The 24,793-nt window shown below is 44.1% G+C and overlaps 2 protein-coding genes across 3 annotated transcripts in view; both read left to right on the top strand.

Annotated features, from left to right (window-relative positions):
- The window catches only part of LOC146079479 (chloride channel protein C-like), a 151,913-nt gene extending 149,502 nt beyond the window's left edge, over window positions 1–2,411 (top strand). Inside the window, exon 17 of the mRNA XM_083186247.1 lies at window positions 838–2,411. Coding sequence (XP_083042373.1) covers window positions 838–1,065 — 228 coding nt within the window. The 3' untranslated portion in view covers window positions 1,066–2,411. The remainder of the gene's footprint in view (window positions 1–837) is intronic.
- MCM4 (minichromosome maintenance complex component 4) overlaps window positions 1–24,793 on the top strand; it is a 372,932-nt gene that overhangs the window by 228,934 nt on the left and 119,205 nt on the right. Inside the window, exon 18 of one of the 2 annotated variants that reach the window (XM_083187420.1) lies at window positions 5,092–5,102. The exons of the other annotated variant lie outside the window; for it this stretch is intronic. The gene's annotated coding sequence lies outside the window, so the exon portion shown is untranslated. Of the gene's footprint in view, window positions 1–5,091; window positions 5,103–24,793 lie in introns of those variants that run through there. 2 annotated transcript variants of the gene reach the window in all.

Below are 24,793 nucleotides of genomic sequence, written 5' to 3'. Positions count from 1 at the left end.
TTGTAATTGCCGATATACTTACCCACATTTAGGAGGGCACCCAGCCGTTGTTGTATGCAGATATATATGTGACAGAAGAAATTAATCCACATTGCGTGCACTTGTGTACCTTGACAAAGGGGTGTGTTAGCCCCGAAACGTTGGAGTTGTTTTTTGCACAATATAGAAACTTCCTTGGAGTTCCGCAGTGTGGATTAATTTCTTCTGTCACTTTATCTACTGTTCCTGAGGGCATTATTTTAACTTCATTAAAGAGAGGTTTAACACTAATTTCTGATGCTGATTTATTTATATCCCAAGATCGCCATCACTTAACCGTCAATCTAACACGGAGTAAAGAAACCTTTATGTGATTTATCACAGCCATTTACATGTAAGCATACATGTGAGCGTCATATATTTATTGTGGGGGTGACCCTTTAGTACCCTCCAGACTTGGAAACACGCTCTATACTATCCCTGCACAAAAGGATTATAATATCTATTCTATACAGTATTACACTATTATGTACTTTTGCTTTCCTATGTGCCTGGTATAATTGAGATGGAGCATCTGATCCCATTGAAGGGGAGACTGTTTGGAGAATCCATCACACTCTATATGGAAACTATCCATAGCGCATGTTGAGACTGTGCCTGTTTTGTACAATATTGTAAAAGGGGTTTGGTGACTATTCTTCAGTCTATAGTGCTGCTTTGGTTGGATTGCAGCGCCCGTGGTTTATATTACTTTACTACTGCACATTATCACATATGTTTATGACACTTTTGATATAATCTTATTGATTTCCCTAAGAATTAAATGAGATGTCCTAATTACAAGCTCTCTTTCCATAGGAGCCGTACGTGAACAAGTCAGCAGTGTCCGTTCATGCTAATTTCTCACTTCAGCGAACATATGTTGTGTTTCGAACACTTGGACTGCGCCATCTAACGGTTGTAGACCTTCAGAACAGGGCCGTCGGAATGATCACCAGGAAAGATCTCATATCTCAGCGGCTGGAGAAGAAGTTGATTAAATTGGACTCTGGAAAACTAGAACCAGAAGAAGAACTACTAAAATAGAATTCAATATGAGGAATTCTGAGGCCATGGTGAAACATATATTAACATTTTATAACAAGCCAGTGTCTTTAGCAGTTGCAATTTCAGTCAGAACAGCAAAGTGATTTGTTGGCATGATGGCTGAATTTTACAGAAATATATTTATATATATTTACATTATTACAATTACCTGGGCGACACCTAAGATTTTAATGCAATTTAAAAATATGGGCATATTTCACATACTAATAAAAACAATATTTTTTTCTTATAAACAGGTACAATAAAATGAATCAAATGTACTTTCTTTTTGTAAAGTAGTGAAGTAGCAGAACCTCTTTGTAGTGATAAGCGGTGCTGTTTCTGATTATCCCACATGCCCTTGGAGCAAAGTTAGCGGGGACTCCCTTGCTAAACCAAGCCCACTTTAGTGATGTCATTGGGGATTTTACAAGTAACCACACCCCCTTTACAGTTAGACATGTCCCCTTTGAAAACTATACCACACCAGGCATTTTTGGCAGCACCAGGTGTCACTGACCCTGAGTAGGTACATGGAAACATTAATACTGTATCCTTCTTCTTCTGAATTAAGCAAGACAAACACTTGTTTAGTACTAGAAAGCAGGCAATTTAAAAAAAAATAACAATATTTACTATTTAATGCAAGCACTTAATTGTATTGCTGGGTGTGGTTATTGAATGATATATTATATTGCTCTAACTCTGGGGTAGCCAACTCCAATCCTCGAGAGCTACCAACAGTTAATGTTTTCCAGGTCTCCTCACAGAATCACAAGTGAAGTAATTAGCTCCACCTGTGGCTCTTTTAAAATGTGTTAGTCAGTAATGAGTGCACCTGTGCTGCAGCTAGGTTGTCTGGAAAACGTGAACTGTTGGTAGCTCTCGAGGACTGGAGTTGGCTAACACTGCTCTAACTGCTTTACCTGTAAAAATCCCTACTTTTACTTTTAAAGTAAAAAGCAATTCATACGTGGTGCTTACAGCTCAGTTTGTTACATTTATCTGTATGTATGTATTGATTAATATCTCACTGTATGTATTTACTGCCCTTTTAAGATTTAATGGGATGCAATTTTTAGTAAGGTTCCGAAATCTCCCCTTATTGCATTTTTCAAAATCATTTTTTTTTAAGAATTGAACTATTTAGTGAAATGCGAATTCGCGGCCAAAAAATGCGATATGGTGCGATTTTTATTCATGAAAATGTGTGATTTTTAGTTGTGAAAAACTAAGATTGGTACTCTTTACCTAGAGGGGCGCCCATCGCGGGCATCGCATGTACATCGCATGCCATTATAATGGCATGCAATCCGACCGATGTGATGCCCGCGATTTTACATAGAAATGCGTTTTAAAATGGAAATAGCGTCGGTCGCATCGCATGCGACCAAAAATCGCATGCGATGCGACCGACGCGATTACCGCAATTTTACATAGGGAACAATGTTAAATGGGTCAATTGACCCGATTTAACATAGGGAACAATGTTCAATGGCCCACAGACCCCAAATAGCCACCCAGCCCCCCCCCCAATTGTTAACGCCACCCCACGATTAACGTGAACCCGATGCGTGGCGAGCGCAGCGAGCCCGCGAGGGGCGGCGGTACGCGTCCTCCGACCTTTTCATACCCCCACTATCCACGTCGGCGTGGAGTTGAGAATAGAAAGTGTGGCGAGCGCAGCGAGCCACCAAGCCAGAAGCGTGGGGAGCGCACGCGGATACCTTCACAGGTATCCGCGTCCCCTCGCGGCCTTCACAGGTATCCGCGTCCCCTCGCGGGGCTCGCTGCGCTCGCCACGCTTCGGGTTCGTGGCTCGCTGCGCTCGCCACACTTTCTATTCTCGACTCCATGCCGACGTGGATAGTGGGGGTATGAAAAGGTCGGAGGACGCGTACCGCCGCCCCTCGCGGGCTCGCTGCGCTCGGCACGCTTCGGGTTCACGCTGATCGTGGGGTAGCGTTAACAATTGTGGGGGCCCAGGGTGGCTATTTGGGGTCTGTAGGCCATTTAACATTGTTCCCTATTTTAAATCGGGTCAATTGACCCATTTAACATTGTTCCCTATGTAAAATCGCGGTAATCGCGTCGGTCGCATCGCATGCGATTTTTTGGTCGCATGCGATGCGACCGACGCGATTTTTTTACCTGCGATGCCTATGATCAAAATCGTGGGCACCCTTCTAGGTAAAGAGTACCCTAAGATTTTTAGTCATGAAAATGTGAGACTTCGAGGACATGTGCGATTTGGGAGACATGGGAAAAAAATGGTGTGGGGACCCCCCTTTTTAGCAGGGCTGCCATCAGATATTGTGGGGCCCGGAACTGACAAAACCACAAGTCCAAGCATGAGGGGCATTAATGGGCCCCCTTGGACTTGTAGTCCACCTGTAAAAAGAATGTTTTAAGAAAACAGACACAGAGAAAAGTTAAAGTTTATTATACACACATTCATTTTACACCTCTATACTTACAAATCTAGGCTCCAGCGTTGACTCTGTCCTCTGCAGTAGCTCACCGCCCACTGACTGCGGGGTGAGCCCACTTCCTCCATTGTAATGACAGGGGATAATCGGGTTGTCACTGTGCTATAGAAGCATTCAGCCCCGATTTGCTGTAGGCGTCCAGTATCCACTGACCAGAAATGCCGGGGACAGCCCTGGGCTTCAGCTCTGGATAGGTGAAGCCTGGGGGGGACCCCTTTATTGGGGGTCCCCACTCCCCCAGGTACCCTGTCTAGGGCTGATCAGCCATGGTGCGCATGGTACGGCTGGGGGACCATACGTAAAAAGTGTCCCCCGGCTGTGGCATGTTGCATCGCACTCTATTAAATCTCGCCCATTGTCTTGAATTTAGAAAAGTTTACAATAACACTTTAGTTCCACCATAATGCAAGCAGATTGTATAGCATCTAAAAAGATCCATCAATTGTGTGCAGTGTCCTATTTAATGCTTTGACAAATAAAAAAATAAAAATTAATTTTTATTCATCATAATGACCTGTAATGTTTACCTCTATATAGGAAATATAATCTTTTATTATACCACATTTTTTATTTGAATTTATTTAACAAATATGAGTGACGGTGGCATTTTGAGTGGATATTTTGATCATCTCTCTCAGAGATGTTGGCACTCAAATGGTTAATAATAATGACAAAACAAATACAAATGATATGACCATTTCTCTATATATCCAGTGTATCTATCTAGAAATCTGTGTGTGTGTTTAATATCAGATTGATTTTATGAGTTGATGTTCAAAATTATTATTTGTTATAATTGTTTGTGATAATAGCTGAATGATATTACATCTTTACTGCAAGTCTGGTCTTCCAGAAAGTGGACCCATTTTTATTGTCCCCAGCCTTTGCTTTTAAGCTCAGTCTTGCAACAACCCCTTCTAACCCCTTGAGTGGTGGGTTTTTCTTTGGCAGGACATACCTACCAGATCAGGTTTTTCCTGCCCCAGAAAAACCCACCACAGACGGGGCAGACCACTTTCCTCCCTCCCTATACACCCTGTCGCTCCGCCCCTGCCCCTCCGCTCTGACGATCATATGCCGGAGTTCCCCTTCCACAGCAGTGACCAGGCGGCAGGCTCGGCGATGTTCGGGCGGCTTGGAGGGACTCGGGTGCCCAAACTTGCCTGAGCAGGGCCTGTCGCCGGTGCAAGCTCAATGCAGTGAATTGCAGCAGGGGCAGCAACAGGGGAGCTCCAGCGTACGATTGCCAGAGCGGAGGGAGGAGCGACAGGAGGGGAGCAACCACTGGGGGGTGCCCCAAAAGGTCATGCGCCAGTGGTGGGACAGCCCGCTGCGGCATCGCAGCTGAACGAGGAACATTTTTAGGCATACCACTCAATTTAATGCTGTCAGCTATCCTTACTGATTATACAGTATATCTCATAGCATCACAGTCAGCAGTATAATCCAAAATCTTTACCTTACATGAATTTTTCAAAAGTTTAAGGATTGTAAACTATAATAAATCACAAACTGTCTAGAATTTATTTACACTTTACTATGCACGATTTGTTGTCGCCTTCAGTGAGATTGCAAGTGTAGTAGAATGCTAAGTGCTAACACTAGTCATGATTTACAAAGACGGATGATAATATTTTTTATGGAATTGTAAAGTGCTCTCACTTTACTTTACAAACCGTGCTCAAGATTACAGATGAGAAAACATACATTATCTAGTTTCATGAAATCATTTCAGCCACTGACAAATTACTGTATATAAAAAAACAGTTTTTCATATGTAATCCAAGAAAAACTGAGTCAGAAGTTAAAATACATTTTTCTTGCTGTACATAAGGGTCTCCCAGAAGTGTTTTACATAGGCCTCCACTGTGTTTAAAGAACATATATTGAATATATTATATATAGTCTTCTAACTGGACTTCCCAAGAACAGACTCTCACCACTGCAATCCATTTTAAATGCTGCTGCTAGGCTGATCTTCCTTGCAAGACGCTCATCGTCTGCTGATCCGCTCTGCCAGTCCCTCCATTGGTTGCCTGTATATTACCGTATTCAATATAAAACACTTCTACTTGCATATAAAGCTATTAACCATACTGCACCAGCATATATCTCTGCACTTATCACAAAACATCTCCCATCCCGACCACTCCGCTCTGCACAAGATTTGCGTCTCTCATCTGAGCGGATCACTAGCTCCCATTCACTATTACAGGACTTTCATCGGGCTGCTCCCATCATATGGAATGCCCTTCCATGCACAATTAGACTCTCTGCTAGCCTCCAAACTTTCAAGCGTTCCCTGAAAACTCACCTCTTCAGGCAAGCCTATCATATTTAAGTTCTACACGCATAACCCTCTGAGGCACTTAAGTATTATATAGCTTCCCTTCTGGACTTGTAACTTGTTGGGACTGCTATGCTATTACTGATGCCTGTCCTTGTGTTTCCCTCCTATATACCTAATAGATTGTAAGCTTGCAGCAGGGCCCTCTAACCACCAAGTCTGTCTGTTACCCAGTTTGTTTTATCACTGTCTACTATTGTAAAGCGCAACGGAATCTGCTGCGCTATATAAGAAACTGCAAATAAATAAATATATATATTATAACATTTGAACCACTGTAAAACAGTAATAGCCTTCTGGTGGTCTGTGATATGAGCAGAGAAACCAATCTATCCCTACCAATCTGGGCACTGATCAATTGTGAGACACCTTGCCATTTCTTAATACCACCTGAAGAAGAGAGTGGACCACCTGAAGAAGAGAGGACCTGCTGAACCAGGTAATACAGAGCTTGTCCCGAGCTTGCCCTGTCCGTTTCTTAAGCTGTTTGGCAATTACCCTGAAATCATTGCCGCAGGTCCTGTTGTGCAATCCATCTACTTAATCTTTGGACATCTACTCATCTCTGCCCCTTGCCATTTGGGTCTTGCACCTGGTTGGCATCAAGGCCATACTGTTCCACAAAACCAGGCCAGAGGCCTTCTACAGGAATCAAGTCTCATGTGACATTTGTGACTATGGACCACCAAGATTCCTGACTCATACAGGCCTACATACCACTTGGTGCTTACATTTTCTATCTGCTTCTTCCTAGGCCTCTACCACATCTAGGTCCTTGGAGGAACCATGCCTTGACTGACTGCTTGGCCTCCCTCTCCTCAGGTCCCACTTAGATCACTATGCTCACTAGCCTAATGGCTAGAGCTATCTACCCATATTGAGTCATATCTGTCATCTTTCCATCCTTAGTGTACATTCTGTCATGTGCTGAAATAATCCATTTGTGGAAAGTTGTATCCAACTTCGGTGATGTTTAATTGCTACAGTGCACAAAGTTCAGTCCATTTTAAATTTTTGGAAATCTGAGGGGTAAATTCACAGCTTTGCGTGTGGACCAGAATAAGGACCTATATGCCCACAAAGGAATTTTCTTTAGCTAAACAATCTCTCAGCCCGACTACATTCTTGAATTTATTTACCTAGGCCCAGATCTGCCATGCGAATCATACTTGGGTTTTATGCCAACGACAGGCACGAGAACATTAGGATGCGGGGGTGCAGTTGCATGGGCATGCAGGACTGTATGGATGGCTGTTACACAGCACAGAGATAGGAGTTACAGAGTGCAGGGGTGAAAATACAGGACACAGGTGCTAGGGTGTCACTTGCATGAGGGCAATTACAGGGTGCAAGAGTGGTGTTTGCCTGAACACAGTTACATAATGCAGGGGTGGGGGTAGTTGCAGAGATGTACAGCAATAACTGGGTGCAAGTTAGGAAGTCACAGTTTGCAGTGATGTCACTTGCAGGAGGTGTGGAGCATTTACAAAGTGCAGTAAGGGACTTACCAGGGTGCGGGGACATGGAGCGTCACAGTGGGTTTGGCTATATAATGTGCAGGGATGTCAGGGGGAGGGGGCGGCAAGGGCAGTAACAGTGTGCAGTGAAGTCGTTGCAGGATTGTAAGGTGCATGCTGCAGGGGTTGATGTGTCCCAGTGGATTCAACACTGTATACAGCTTCTTTTTTTTTAAGTGAAATCATACACAAACATTACACAGTATCCAAATATAAGAACAATATAAAGAATCCACTTCAGCACATGAAGGAAAAATGTAAAAACAAAGTAAGCAAACTAAGGGCCTTATTCTAGTTCACTCTAAGAGGCAAATTTCTTCTTAGCTGGACAAAACCATGTGCACAGCAGGTGGCACAGATGTAACATGTGCAGAGAGAATTAGATTTGGGTGGGGTTTTTCTTCAAAATGAGATCTATATTGCAGTGTAAAAATAAAGCAGTCAGTATTTTCCCTGCACAGAAACAAAATCTCACCCAAAGCTAATTCTCTCTGCACATATTACATCTGCCCCCTGCAGTGCACATGGTTATGTCCAGCTAAGAAGGAATTTGCCGCTAAGAGTGAACTAGAATAAGGCCCTAAATGAAGATGGGCATAGAAGACCAACGTGTGTCACACATAGGGGGGAAATTTACTAAGATGTGTATTCTACTGTACTTCACATGTGATGTTGCTATGGGCAACCAATCTAAATCTTCTTCTTATTTATTTATCACCCTCTAGGACAGTGGTAGCCAACTCCAGTCCTCGAGTGCTACCAACAGTTAACGTTTTCCATGTATCCTCACAGAATCACAAGTGAAGTATTGAGCTCCACCTGTGGATCTTTTAAAATGTGTTAGTCAGTAATGAGTGCACCTGTGTACCTGGGAGGTGAGCTGGAAAATGTGAACTGTTGGTACCACTGCTCTAGGAGATATTGGACAGAATCTGATTGGTTGAAGAAAAAGAAGTATACAGCGCTGGGTTTGACTGAATAAAATAATTACACAATTAACCAATAAAATACATTTACTATACAATATAATAAGACAATTAAATTGTTATCTATAGAGAATTCTCATGGTAGGTCAAAAAAAATGGGGGATATTAAAAACAATCTGGATAAGTATTGCTCCAGTGGATAAAGTTAAAGCAACAGTTCAATGTACCAATGTGGTTGAATAGTTACCAGATGTAGGGTTGGATGATCTGTCTCCTATATTTTTGAAGGAGAACTTAGGAAGGTCCCGGAGAATTGTCCAGCATTATGGATCCGGATTAACTCCGTGAGAAAGCAGGGTGTTGCGGGTGAGGTGGTGTCAGTACACCCAGGTATGTCTTTGCATCAAGAACTGAGACTGTGGAATCCTGTAGGTTTTTCAAGCCGGTCCGGGTGGTCTGGTAACAGGTGCAATTGAAGCTAAAACAGATGGTGGCCCACGCCTTTCGACGTGTTAACACGTCTTCTTCAGGAGCAGTGGTCGGATTAGTTGCCCATAGCAACATCACATATGAAGTAGAATACACATCTTAGTTAATTTCCCCCATAGTGTTTTATTACTTCTGGATTTTACCAAGTTGTCAGGTGGAATGATGATCTGAGAGTTTCCTTAATGTCAGGTGGTAACATATGGAAGCCATATTGAAAATAATTTAACTGCCCTCTTTTCCTTATTAATTGACATTTCCAACAGTCTATTTGAAACAAATAAGACACTCTGGGCTGTAAAATGGTCAAAGATAATGTGTCTGAGGAAATCCCTTGCAATAGGATGTTTTTTTTTGGCAGCAGTTGCAATTTTTGCTACTAATTGGCTTGTACCTTTGGGAGGGCGAGGGGAACTAGATGCAGTTATATTCCTCTAGGCCCATTCAGGGGTCATCACAAAATGTATTCCTAAAGAGGTGCGAATATAATCGTAAACTAAACAACATTTTTGTACTTCCTCACAAGACCGCATACAATGCATCAAATCTGCCTCTGGTTGTTTGCATTTCAAACAATTGGTGTCTGAGAAAGCACCAATAAGGAATCTCAATTTAGGTGTGAGATAAGCGCGATGCAACAATTTATAATTATAATGCATCTCCGTATATGATGCTGAAATTAATCGTTTATTTAATGTAACAGTATACAGCTTTTTTGATGTCACTATAGGAGTTTGCTTGCAAGAACTAACACATTTGGTACATACTATCTCCTCTTTCTTATTTGAAGGAGGTCTGGGATTGTGACAAGAGATTGTGACGAGGGATCCCTCCTCTGGCTCCGCACTGTGCAACCTTTGGCTGTGTGCATGTGTGCCCTGAGGATCATCTCCAGCAAGTATCACTGCTACTTCTGCAGCAGTGTCATAGGATCGCTGAGACAGCTGCTTTTTGGAGCAGCCGTCCCCATACCAGAGCAATGCTAAGTTGCTCTGGTAATAATGAAACCACTGACGCAACTTTTGCCAATTGGATACTTACTTATAAGGGGCCCCCCAATGATGAATAAACCCCTTAGCGGTAAATGTACCAATCCTTCAAAATGAAAAAGTGGAGAAGTTGTCCATGGCAACCAATAATCTACCTAGCATTCATCAAGTACGGTCTAGAAAATGATATATATATATATATATATATATATATATATATATATCACCCAACTGTCTCGTGGGACAGCTCCAGCAGCACTTCGGTATAAATCAGGAATAATAGATAGCAGACTCAGCTATACAGCAGTATAGCTGAGTCTGCTATCTATTATTCCTGATTTATACCGAAGTGCTGCTGGAGCTGTCCCACGAGACAGTTGGGTGATATATTTGGAGTTCCCTGCGAGGAGGTCCTACAGCCGGCACCGGGACAGTATACCTGTAAGCTGGGAGTGCACAGCATCAAGGACGCTATATATATATATATATATATATATATATATATATATAGAACAAGGATACCCGGCACTCCACTTAGTAAACCAACTTGTGCGGTGCTCTGATTCCCAAACAGGATATATAGACGAATGTTCAAACACCGGCACTCGCAACTTGCAGCGAATTGCAATAAGAAATAAGTGATCCCACACGGGTATGCTTTAGCCAACGTTTCGGGTCGCTGACCCTTTATCAAGACATAATGAAAATAGAAACAGTACTTACATTTATAGCAGAATACATGTGACAGAACACCCTGTGACTGATCAAAGAAGACTCCCCGCAAGTGCGCCTTTCCACGGAACTCTGTGACGTCATCATAGCGCATCAGCGCTAACCAGTGCTGTCAGAGCAGGAGGCGAGAAAGTGGGAGATAGTGCTACCGCAAACCCTGTGTAATACAACATGATAAATGCATTAAAAACAACAACAACAACAACAACAACACAAGGGAAATACTGGCAAGGAAGAGGTATATGCAGTGTAAGATAAACTGTATCAAAGGTCTACACGCTCCGTAAGTGGTGACGTGGATCTCAGGGTAGAGATAATTAGCAATATACTAGAATATAAGCCTATTAACGATCACCCAATTCAAAGAAAGAATAGCAAACCACAGAGCCTCCATCAGAGCAGCTCTCGACGGGAAGGGCTCTGAGCAACCTGTAGCGAGGCATTTTAAATCACATAATCACACCTTACCCACAATTAGGTATAAAATGATAGACAGCATTCCACCGTCTCTGAGAGGAGGTGACCGGGATAAAGCCCTACTAAGACTTGAAGCGCAGTGGATTTACAAACTGCTAACTGTCCAACCCTTGGGGCTTAATGAACAGTTACTGTTGAATTGTTTTCTGTAATTATGTTGCCATCTGTGCATATTCGTGTCACAAACGTGTCTCTCTGTCTATATGCGCTTGCATCCATAAAGTAACATAATATGTTGACACTTAGCATGTCGACCTAATGTTGTATGTCGACGTGTATGAGTCTTATCGTGTCAACCACTGTCTTTGCTTTTACCCTGGACCGCGCAACTCACTTTGGAATTGAAGGTAGCCAGCAATTTAATTATTGATTAATAGGCTTATATTCTAGTATATTGCTAATTATCTCTACCCTGAGATCCACGTCACCACTTACGGAGCGTGTAGACCTTTGATACAGTTTATCTTACACTGCATATACCTCTTCCTAGCACTAACACTTTCTCGCCTCCTGCTCTGACAGCACTGGTTAGCGCTGATGCGCTATGATGACGTCACAGAGTTCCGCGGAAAGGCGCACTTACGGGGAGTTTTCTTTGATCAGTCACAGGGTGTTCTGTCACATGTATTCTGCTATAAATGTAAGTACTGTTTCTATTTTCATTATGTCTTGATAAAGGGTCAGCGACCCGAAACGTTGGCTAAAGCATACCATCACTTATTTCTTATTGCAATTCGCTGCAAGTTGCGAGTGCCTGTGTTTGAACATTCGTCAGTCCTGCCATGTTTGTTCTGTGTTGTTTTCACTCTGTTTCTGTTATTGGTCTCTGTTATTGGTGGCCTCCGGTGGTGAGTCTGTGCCATTACAGCCCAATCTTCTGTGAGCTTAATTATGCACAAGTCTGGGTTATCACAGCTTGGGAGCTGTCTGGATCTTTCCCAGGTGAATAATCACTTGAGCCCTTCATAGGGAATTCTCTCCAGCACTTCTCTGCCGGTAATAGTTTCCTGTTCCTGATGCTGAGAGCTGCAGTCCTTTGCTTCCTGCTTGTCACCTGTCGGTTCATTGCTTCCTGTAGTGTGTCCTGGCCTTGCTGCAGTATTGGTTCTGTCTTGGTCTGGTCCTGTCCGGATCAACATCTCTGTCTTGTCCAATCCCGTCAGTCCTTCCCAGCCTGCATTTATCCATCTGGTACAGATGGGAGTCCAGTTCCAGTCATGTAAGTGCTCCAGTGGAGCCTAGTTATGTTCCTTATTTATTTACTAAGTTCTGGCAAGCTGCCATAGTTCTTTCTTTATTACTGTGGGCAAGTTGCCCTGTTTACTTTGTTACGTCATGTCTAATTTTGGTCCAGCTCTCCCAGGTATGGAGAGGCCCACGGTTGTGGGTATATGCCTGTTTTGGGGTACCGTAGGTTATTGTTTATCCAGTATTTACTTTGGCGTGTTTTGTTTGGTGGCACCCCGGTCCATCTGAACCTGGTGTCTGTGACTGGGTCACACTCCCTGTCCTTGGCCTGGTGCCGTCAGGTACTGTGTTCCTCCCAGATAGCACCAGTTAGATAGATCTCCTCTTGGCACTATCTCTGGCGGTCGCCGAAGACTTGTCATCACGTAGAACCTGGTTGCATCGGAGTCGGAGCAGGCTTAACTCACACCTTCGAACACGGCGACTACAGGAAAAGCCTAGCAATCTGCAGACCGAGAAGGTCAATAGAGTCATTGTAGGGTGCGCCTTGGCCATCCTAAACAGTGGTCCCGGCTGAGGGCTCTGCCCACCACCACCATACGCACATACCTGCCACGTTACACTGGCACACTTCCTGTTAGAATGTCACTTGAAAAATGGCCACCTCCTCTTGCATCCTAAATAACGGTCTGCTGTAAGGCAGTGGCCATTTTGCAAGTGACATTCTAACAGGAGGATCTGCTGGTCCTGGCAGGCCAGGAAGGGAGGGAGCAGCAATTGCCTGGACCATGGTGGCGGCAGCAGATCGGTGGGTGGGCGGGGGGGGGGGGGGGGGTAGGTGCACACAAATTGTAGTTACACCACTGTTCCATTAAGTATGTGTGTGATGCTCAGGTATTTCTAAAGATTCATAGGCTTCCTGTATTGAATGATCTGCATTTGTTGCATTTATGCACTGGCCATAGCATTGTGCCTATGTCTAGTATAATTATGTTTACTATGTCATGCACAATAACATTGTTACTGCTGGTGTTAATTCATGTACAGTAACAGGTTTTTATACTAATAATATTGTAGATATGTACAATATTAGGACATTTGCTATTAAACAGTAACATGTTTATATCCTTTCTAATTAAATATTTCCCTTAAATTAAAAATATGTATTTTTCAGCCTTTACTTAGCAATGTTAAATATGACACAGTGGTGGATATTTACTAAGATGTGTTTTCTACTTCATATGTGATGTTGCTATGGGCAACTCTCTGCCGGTGATAGTTTCCTGTTCCTGATGCTGAGAGCTGCAGTCCTTTGCTTCCTGCTTGTCACCTGTCGGTTCATTGCTTCCTGTAGTGTGTCCTGGCCTTGCTGCAGTATTGGTTCTGTCTTGGTCTGGTCCTGTCCGGATCAACATCTCTGTCTTGTCCAATCCCGTCAGTCCTTCCCAGCCTGCATTTATCCATCTGGTACAGATGGGAGTCCAGTTCCAGTCATGTAAGTGCTCCAGTGGAGCGTAGTTATGTTCCTTATTTATTTACTAAGTTCTGGCAAGCTGCCATAGTTCTTTCTTTATTACTGTGGGCAAGTTGCACTGTTTACTTTGTTACGTCATGTCTAATTTTGGTCCAGCTCTCCCAGGTACAGAGAGGCCCACGGTTGTGGGTATATGCCTGTTTTGGGGTACCGTAGGTTATTGTTTATCCAGTATTTACTTTGGCGTGTTTTGTTTGGTGGCACCCCGGTCCATCTGAACCTGGTGTCTGTGACTGGGTCACACTCCCTGTCCTTGGCCTGGTGCCGTCAGGTACTGTGTTCCTCCCAGATAGCACCAGTTAGTTAGATCTCCTCTTGGCACTATCTCTGGCGGTCGCCGAAGACTTGTCATCACGTAGAACCTGGTTGCATCGGAGTCGGAGCAGGCTTAACTCACACCTTCGAACACGGCGACTACAGGAAAAGCCTAGCAATCTGCAGACCGAGAAGGTCAATAGAGTCATTGTAGGGTGCGCCTTGGCCATCCTAAACAGTAGTCCCGGCTGAGGGCTCTGCCCACCACCACCATACGCACATACCTGCCACGTTACACTGGCACACTTCCTGTAGTTCTAAAGATTCATAGGCTTCCTGTATTGAATGATCTGCATTTGTTGCATTTATGCACTAGCCATAGCATTGTGCCTATGTCTAGTATAATTATGTTTACTATGTCATGCACAATAACATTGTTACTGCTGGTGTTAATTCATGTACAGTAACAGGTTTTTATACCAATAATATTGTAGATATGTACAATATTAGGACATTTGCTATTAAACAGTAACATGTTTATATCCTTTCTAATTAAATATTTCCCTTAAATTAAAAATATGTATTTTTCAGCCTTTACTTAGCAATGTTAAATATGACACAGTGGTGGAAATTTACTAAGATGTGTTTTCTACTTCATATGTGATGTTGCTATGGGCAACCAATCAGATCCTGGCTACTCAGTCTAATTCCTATGTGTCCTGCTGCACAGAATACGTTGTGTTGCGGTTCATGCTTTCAGATGCATATCATGGTATTACATTTTATACTGCCTGCTGTTTCTGTAGTTAATTTCAGTTCAATGTAATCTACACGGGAAAGCTTGGCATTGTATTTTTACCGTATTGCTGGTACGAAATGATTGATTGGCCCTGGCCAAGGGTGAAAGGTTCCAAATATACATGAGGAGATTATTTTTGATGAATGTCAGAATTGTTCTACATTTGAGGTAAGCAACAGATATTAATAAAAAATATTTTTCAGAAATAATATTCTCCATGTCTGATAATTGTGGTCACCAAGAGCTTGAAAACAATTGCATAGTTATGTATGTGGCCAAGATAATCAGAGTTAGATTGCTCCCCTTGTATCTGTACCAGTCATTCATTGGATATAGTCTGCCAGATGAATGCTTTTAGGCAGATAATTAAAGGAGGTCATTTGTGGAACATTCATTGCGCAGTGTAACACCAGCTTCGGACCCGAGATGCTGCCATAAAAACAAAAAACACATTACCAGTAAAAATCTTCTTACTCTGCATAAACCACTATGAACCAGGTCCTGAATCCTGAACACGCATGTGAAAATTGCTGACATGTAGTTAAATGGTTCATCTCTACAAGCTGTCTTTCAACTGAGTGTTATTGTGAATGACTCATCAGCTACATACCTCCCAACATGACCCACTCCAGGAGGGACACGATGCTCTATTTCTGGACTTCCCTCTTTGGACATTGTTCTGATCCGTTCAGTCCTCCATGCATTCACATGTGCAGACACAGGGTACATGAACCCACAGGGAACATTCGGTTCGCTGGGAGCACACACCCTACACGGCGAGCAGGGGTGGATAAGGGCGGGGGGCGCCGGGCAGCCCCATTACCATATGGGAACACTCAGCGTTTCATGGGCATTCCCATGAGAATGCTGGGTGTTCTCAGGCTAATAAGGCAGTGACCGACATGTGGGGGGCGGGCATCTGACATCACCGGTTGTCAGCTGCCCGCCCTGTCCTCGCACTGGGCGCCCGCAGTTTAGAGTCACTATATAGGTGTCTGACTCTGAATGATTTCTCCCCACCTGCGAACGTATGATTATATAAATCATCCATTCGCAGCCGTGCTGGGGGGTCATGTGAGCAAGGGGGTGCAGCCGGCACTGCATGCAAAATTCACAGCTTTACAAGTCAATCAGAATAAGGTCCTTCATGTATGATTGCCATAACCTGTTTTAAACAGCTTCATTGATAAGAAGGGTGTTTCACCACAGGTGATGGTAATCATACATTACCAGGGAAGTCCAGGAAATGAGCATTGTGTCCCTCCTGGAGAGGGTCATGTTGGGACGTATACAGCTACAATAGCATAGCCTGTCAATAGGGGTTATTCAGACCTGATAGCACATCTTCAAATTCACAGACCGGGCGATAAGCGAATGACTGCACATGCATGCAGCTCGTAGTACCCATGCGCGAGGCCATCCTGCAATGAATTCCTCCTACTTTGTTATCTCTGGCCATACGCAAGGTAATTGAGAGGAAGCACAGGGTGACAGTGATAACGTTATTCAAGGCCTCTGCAGGTTAGCAGCCCAGCGATCAGGTCAGAATAACCCCCAATGTTATTGTGCATGACTCATCAGCCTCAATAGCAGCAAATTTCTGAATAACTAGTGATTAGACTGCAGGCGCATGTTGTATACTTGGCTCTAATTCCTTGCTCTTTCCAGGAGAGAGATAAAGGGCGGTATTCAATGAGCCTGATTCGCCAGGTTTTTATGGCGAATTTGTGCTGTTTGGCAAATTTCTGTCAAAAACGGTGAATCACCCTATTCAATGACCACATGGCGAATACATTTCTAGGTTTTTTTCACCATGATTCACCGAGTAGCAATCGCTATCTTTTTATGGTGAAGTGGAATGTGAACTTTTAAAATAAAGTTTTTTGTTTTTTACATTTGGTGTCAAAAAATCTGGAATTTTATTCTGAGGAGGGGCATGCTATTTTTATTCATGTGCTGTAAGCACATGAATATATATTTAATTTTAAAAATAATATTATTTTTTTTTATTTTTTTTTACACAGCATCCAGCAGGTGGCGCCAGAGCGGAGCCGCTCATTACATATTCATATATTCACTGCACGATCATTTTGATCGTGTGTAGTGAATATACGCTGGCCTGCTGGCACCCCCGGGGGGGCAGCCTGTGCTGCCTGGCACCCGGGGAGCACACCTAACCCCCCACAAAGGTCTGGGCTAGGCAGAGAGACTACCATCTCTCTGCCTGGCACCGTCCTGAGGCTCCCTGCGGCAATCGCCGCAGGAGCTCATATTCGCCAGTCAGGGGCTCGCTGCCCCTGACTGTTGAATACCGGAGCCCGCCGGCTCCGGAACGTGGCGAATGTGCAGCGAATCCAAAAAAGGATTCGCTGCACCTCGCAGGTATTCACATTGAATACCGCCCAAAGTAGTAACTAATGAGCTTCTAGCTAATTTTATGGATTGTATTTATTGTTCAGCTTCCTTTTCTGCATGAATGTAGACAAGGACTTGTATGAAATGATTCATATGTGTGCTGGTTTTCCGCCATGCTGTAATTTAGAGGTGTCTGAAAAGCTGCCAGTACATTGCTGTATTCCAGAGCTGTTTATTTTCACCCAATACACAGTTTCTTTTTTCTAGCTATGATTGTCAGTTCTTTATAAGTCTCTTTTATACAATAGGAGCTATGGAAAAGCATAGCATTTTGGGTTTCCTGTGGCGAGACACAGAAATGAATGGGAAACGTTGAAGCATTTCAGAAATATCCTGCTGCTGGAGAAATGCTGCTTTCTAATATGCCAGTGTGACATATAGGTGAAGACTGACAATCTTGATATGTCCAAAGTAAGGAAGGTACAGCACATTGTACGTGAATTGAGTGCTGTAGAGATAGGACATGCTGGAAATACAAAATGTGAGTACGGCTTGTGGCAGATACAACATAACAGAACAGGTTTTAGATCATCATCATCAGCAGGAAAATGAGATCCAGTCCAGGTTTCCTAATTGATGGGATTTGGGTTGAGCTGATTAAGCAGCACCTGTGGTCTTATAATAACAGGATTTCCAGGGCAGAGTGTCATTGCTCTTGATGCTGAAATAGCTGTGATAGGCCGGAGTGTGGGCTACGGTAGGGACCACTGGAGCTTTCTGTAGTGTTTGTACTATGCTGTGACCTGTATGTTGCAATGCTGTAACCATTTTTGCTGTGCTGATTACCTAATATGCTGTTCACCTGCTACAAAAATAACGACTAAGACTTCATCGGATCCAGTGTACAGTAGGTGCTTCCTTGTCACATGCTATCTATCTATCTATCTATCTATCTATCTATCTATCTATCTATCTATCTATCTATCTATCTATCTATCTATATATATATATATATAGCTGAAAAGTGATACAAAATATTGTATCATCGGATTGGCAGTTAATGACAGTTGGTTTGAACTCTTTCACCCATGTCAGTGATGTTACTTTCAAAGAGTTCCTGCATAACACCAGTGGTGGATTTCCACTAGGCACATAAGGATCATATCTAGGTGCTCCACTTACTGTGGGCAGCACAGCAGGCTGTCTACCACCAGCCCCACTGACCTATGCATCTGTTCTGCTGGATTTTTTAACCCATAGAGGAGAGGGAGGGTGAAGTGTGAGCAGGAGTGGAGCTCTGAGGCACCGAGAGAGTTATTCATATCTGCCTCTGGGGAACACCACCAATGCTATAGATTCATTGTCTCCAATCTTAGAGATAATACAGTATATATTTTAAGTTGGTTTAAACATAAATTTAACACCTTCTAGCTCTACCAAAATGCTCTGGGTGAAGGGGAACCTTAGGAAAGTATATTGTGCAGTATCCATCCCGTATTCTATATAGTTTCCTGATTCCAACAGTTGGATTGTTGGTGATAAGAAAGTTCCAACAATGGTAAAATAAGCATAGTGAAAAAGGTGACCATCCTGTAACACAGAGACAAAGGGGAGCTTTGCACCTACAAAGTTGCTTACAGAACAGCCCTTTCCAAATAAATATAGTACATAAAGATGATCAGGAAATGTGAGGAGGTATACAAAGTCAGCACACTCAGGAGGTGAAGGGTAAACCATCATTTGAGGACATGGCCCACCCACCTCTGCACTTGCATCATTACACAGAGGTGGATCGGTTGGGATGACATAATTCACATCACAGGATAAATCAAGTTGTTAGTGTTACGCTCTGTCCTATTTGGCTTAATGTGTCTCAACCAGTGGTTAGTGTACTGCACAATATTGCTATTGACACAATGATGATGTTAATTACCTAAAGGTGGTCATACATCTATAGATTGTCAGATTGGGCTGGTTGGAAAAAAAACCTGGTAATATCTGAATGACAGTTTTTGGCAGTTTTCCAGCAATGCAAAGCAAATGGTCAACTGTCATTTGCTCTCATCCATTGCCAGGATTTTGTTCCAACCAGCCCAATCTGACAATCGATCTGTAGATGTATGGCCACCTTTACTTCAAAAATAGCGAATAAACGAATACAGATAACAATATTTATAAATGTTGCTGGCAACCATAAATAGTCCAGTACCATGCTCCGTTCTGTGCGCGTGTGCCAGACAGTTATCACCGGTCTTAATTTGTATATAATTCAGGGGTTGGATGTTTATGCAGTCCCAATTTATGGATTTAGTCTCTGTTTCAGACCTTAAAATATATCTGAGTGCGGCATCCCGCTATTCAGATAAAGCTGTGTGTCTTCGGGTACCCCTTTAAAGCCTGGATGCATTTCTGGGTTTTCGGAGGGGGGAACGGGTGGTGCAGTTTAGGTTTTGCCGGCGTCTCTTCTGAACCTCTCCGGGAAGCTTCGGTGCCACACATGTGTGAGGACACTACGTGAACCGACCGCTGCTGTTCTCCGGTGGTTGTGGAGACTCAGGGGCAGATTTATTAAACTTGGAGAAGAGATAAACTGGAGATAAAGCGGAGAAAAGGTAAAAGGAGATAAAGCACAGCCAATCAACTCCCAACTGTCTTTTTCAAACACAGCTGATTGGCTGAGCTTTATCTCCATTTACCTTTTCTCTGCTTTATCTCCAGTTTATCTCTTCTCCAGGCTTAATAAATCTGCCCCTCAGGGTAGTTAAGTGCGGTGCTCCAGCCAACGATGTTGCCGTAGGCGCTGCCTTACTTTCTCTGCCCGGGATCCCTCCTGACTCGCTGTCTGCTCATAGCCTCCTATTTACCCTCTCCTCGCAGTGGTTCTGGCTCCCGTTCAGCTTCACTGGATTTTCCGGGCTGTCACCGTCCAAGGTGCGGGTGGGTATTTCTCCGTCCTTCGGGTTGGTTGGTGTGTCTGTCCCTCTCACATCACCATGCCCTCATTTCAGGTCACTCCTCTCACTGTTCTTTTTAATTGCACAGAATCTGTAAGTTTTTGAGAGATTCTAAGAGGATATACATGTTTTTTTTGCCTTGGCCAGAAAGCAACAGCAATCCTCAGCTTTCAGGTTGGTGCAGTTGAGCAATCAGTTAAAATGTTATGCATGCCAGGCTGCAGCTGTACCATGGGGACTCCTGTTACATACAGTAACTGTTGAAACAGTGTCAAGTAATTAAGGGGATTATTCTGATTCACTCAGAAAGGCACAATCACTCTCTAATAGACAAAATCATATGTACTGCAGGTGGGGCTGATGTAACATGTGCAGAGAGAGTTAAATTTGGGTGCCTTATTTTTACACTGCAATATAGATATCAGTTTGAAGTACACCGCCCTCTGAAATCTAACTATGCACATGTTACATCAGCCCCCAGTGCATATGGTTTTGTCCATTAGAGAGTGATTGTGCCTTTCTGAGTGAATCAGAATAACCCCCTAAGTCATTTTAAGTTGCATAAAATTGCATAAAGAAATAATCAGAATATACTATAACACTTTTTTATTTAAGAACGATATTGTTCTACATAGTCTATAGCAATCTTCTGAATAAAGATTTCTCACTGGCACGGAAATAATTACCTGGCTTGTGGATCTGGTGTTCACATTCTTCAAATACACTAGATGTCACTATTGTTTTGTGCTGCTGAATTAATCTCTTACAGCTTAAAAGTCTAAATCAGTTTTTCAGCTACATACAGAAATACATGTCATACTGTATACAGAAGTACAAACATGCAGTGCCAAAGCACAAAAGCTTATTTTTGTTATCATGCTATCACTGAGCAACCTTACATATGCATGCATTTTCAAGGGGAAGTTGGCGGGAAGCTGGCATCTGGTGATGTCAGCTGCCCGCCACCCACCTGTCCATCATGCCTGCATTAGTATGAGAACACCCATGCTGGGCGTTCCCATATGCTAATAGGGCTGGCTGGTGCCCCACGCCCCTCTCCGCCCACTGTGATGGGTGCGGGCACACGCACCCTGCGTATGCACATGCGCAGATATACGCATGCCCACAAACACATCAGTCCCTGTGCGAACACAACCCTGCTGTGAAGGAACCCGAAGAAGGTCCTAAGTGACTAAGAATTGTGATTGCATTGGTCTCAGACAGCTACATATAGCTGGCTGTTTTCACTTCCAAACCACTGTACCATCAGTGTGGAGGCTGATTCTGAAGCGGTCAGCCATTTGTGGCAAAACCACGAGCAGTTTGTTTAAAACCACCAATGCCGGAATATCCATAAAAAATCCTTAATAAAATTTGGCCAATCAGTGCAAAAGATGAGGCACAATACATATTAATTATAAATGCACTAAGCTTAAAAATTCTGAGCATTAATTTTTTAATAATAAGCAAAATAATATTTATCATAGGGCACAAACTTATTTTATATTGGGTGGGTGGCACATTTCTATATGATTATATTAAAGTGCAATATAACATTATTTCAAGGAGCATTATTATTTAATAATTATATATATATATATATAAAAGAAAAAATAGAGCTTAGTTCGCGCTATATGAAATAGCAGCACTCTATATACCCTCCCTGTTAGTAGAGGATAGAACAAATAAAATATATCGAGAATAAGAGTGCACTTCAAGATTAGCCTCCACCTTTAGACAATTATACGGTGTATTAAAACATATAATAAAAAACTTCACAGAGTCAGACACAATGTTAATTGATTTGTCCTTTCAAGATAGATGGTAACCCGACGCGTTTCGTCATACAAGACTTCATCAGTGGAATCGACTCCGCCCCATCAATTATAGGGTAGGGGAGTAACAGTTGTAGAGGTGATTATATTCCTTGTATTGAAAAAGGATGTAGTAATATCCAGCAGATTTAGGAAAATAGGTAAAAAATAATTTTGGGACAATCCCATAAAATCAATGCAAACCAGGTACAGCAGTACTGAACTGATCTCTCCAGTGTCTGAGTGCACTCAGACACTGGAGAGATCAGCTTTTTATTTTTTTTATAGAGCACCACGAGTTGTCCACAGCACTATACAGTAAAACATAGTTACATATGATGTGAGCGGCCAGATAGCTTATACTGTACAGTGTGCAGTGTGTGTTCTCACTTTTCAAAACCACCTCCTCCTTTCTGGTGATTTGTACTGAAATTTGTAAAACCACAGCTTATAAACCTGTTGCTTTCTGTTCTGTACAGAAATCAGTGTGGGGTCAGCTGAAAAATTATAATTTCTCCCTCCCTCCCTCCTCCACCCGAAGTTCGAAATATGCCACTCTGCAGTGCCAGGGGTATGCACCCCTGTGCCCCACCTTTGTCAGGCTCTGGGTATCTGGTATGTGACAATAAATATTAATATTTGGTTTACACAATGGACTAATAATCAATCTCCCCCAGCAAATGGACATCCTCAGTTTGACCGGATGCTCTCCAAGCTGAATTTTTGTGAGAAATGCATTTACAGACGTGCAACCACCATTGTAATGACCTGACAATGTACAAATATAACACATGTCCACTCACTTTTATGGTGCCCACACACGTCGTGATTTCAGGCCAATTTCTGAGCTATATTACTTAATTTAACTAGATTGCTCAGAAAATGCCCCTACATTGCCGTGTGTGTGTAGGGGCCATTACCAGGGCCGGCGCTACCCACTCAGCAGCTCCTGCAAAGCAGGGAGGCGCCATGCTGAAAAGGCGCTGTCTCCCTCCCTGCTCTGCTAAAGCTGCCTCAGCCCTCACTGTCACTGCCTCCTGCACACCGCCCGCAGCGCCTGTCTGACAGTGGGCGGCAGTATGGAGAGGCTGAGCAGCTCCCTGCACCGCACACACACTGTCCTCCTCCTGTGACCTGCCCCCTCTTCCTCACGGACACTTGTGCTGAGGCATATAGCTCTGTCTGTGAATGCCTGCATGACATGTCATGTCCGGATCCGCCCTCTACCCATTGCTCCCTGCGCCTGTCAGCTGTCAATCAAATGATGAACAGGCAGCAGCGCCGCCTCCCCTTCCTTCCCTCTTCTCAGTGTGCTGTGCCAGTGCCACTGCCAGTCCTCAACACTCCGCCACCTCTATCTCCTCCCCTCTGGCATGCCATGCGATGCGATCTAGCCCATAACATATGCGATTCTCTTAGTGTGTATGGGCATCTTTAGTGCCTGCAACATTTTGCGGACACAGCACTGAGATGGTGTATGCATACATGTACATGCACCCGAGATCCTCCATAGGATCGCATGTTGCATAGACTTCCACAATCGGGCTGCAACTTGTTGCAATGTGAAAGGGAGCAAAATGTATGGTTTGCAGGAGGGCGCCGGACACCCTAGCACCGGCCCTGGCCATTACAATAGGGGCCGTGCCTCGTTACTGCCAGGCGATTATTATCCAGCAAGCTGGAGAATATTGGCCCTGACAGATCGGTCAGCAGCATATCGCTATGCAGCACTGTGTTTGCTGAGCGATGCTGAGTGCTCTGAGTGATTGCATTGCTCAGAACGCTAAGCAGCACATCTCCCCATGTGTAGACCCCATTAGCAGGGCCGGTGCAAGCCCCCCGCCCGCCCCAGGCAAAAAACCCCAGCGCCGCCCGTGGTTTTTGGTGGTTGACACTTACTACAGCACAGGGGGGGGGGGTGCGATACTGCAGCGGGCACCCCCCGGAGTTCTGTACCTGCTTTACTGATAGGCAGCTTCCGGGTGCTGCGAGTCCCAATCGTCCTCTCCATCCAGCAGGGAGCCGGCGGCTCACGCGGGGGAGGCAGCGTTGATCCAGCGCCGGGCGGGTTGTGATGCTTTCTGGAAATCCCCCCAGCAGGGAGCGGGCGGCGTGCGCGGGGGGGCAGCGTTGATCCAGCGTTGACCTCTCTATGGTACCTTGACGGCTCAGTACCAACCTCCAGTGGCCGGCGCCCTAGGCAAATGCCTAGTCCTGCCTAGTGGTGGCGCCGGCCCTGCCAATAAGACATCTGGGAGAGGTGTAGAGAAGGTAGAAAAGAATATGGAGTTGTGACTTGATGATTTGCATTATTAAGCAAGTGTTAAAATGTATATGATGTTGTAGCTAATAACTCAGTTACGATTACTATTAGCTGCTAGTCCCATTCACTACAGTTTATAACAGTGGTAACATGGTCAGGGCCGGCGCCACCACTAGGCAGCTTCAGGCATTCGCCTAGGGCGCCAGCCACTGGAGGGCGGAAATCGGGAGCAGGAGGTCCGTCCCCCCGGATGGAGGTGAGCAGCGCCAGTTCTCCCTCCACCCCAGAGTAACTCCGCGCATCAATCGCAATCCCCCCCCCCCCCGTGGAGCGCCGCATCACCTGGCACCATCACACTCTCCCCACTATATGTAGAGAGTAGACGTGGCCGCCGCATCGCCCCCGTCCCCCAGTGGAGTGCCGAGGCGGCCTGCGCCGCATCACCCAGCACCATCAATGCCCCCCCGGCTTGGGCACTCTGGTACCTTGCTCCGGCCCTCACAGTAATAATCCAACAGCATTCTAAACCACAGAACTCACCCTCTAGTCAATGTCTTTGTTTCTCTACTGACTGATTTGCTCATCGTTACTCACTGGTTCATT

The sequence above is a fragment of the Crinia signifera genome, chromosome 5 (genome assembly GCF_055691185.1).
Source record: "Crinia signifera chromosome 5, ASM5569118v1, whole genome shotgun sequence".
Lineage (NCBI taxonomy): Eukaryota > Metazoa > Chordata > Amphibia > Anura > Myobatrachidae > Crinia > Crinia signifera.
Note: the sequence above shows the minus strand (reverse complement) of the source record. Positions and strands in the feature narration are given on the sequence as shown.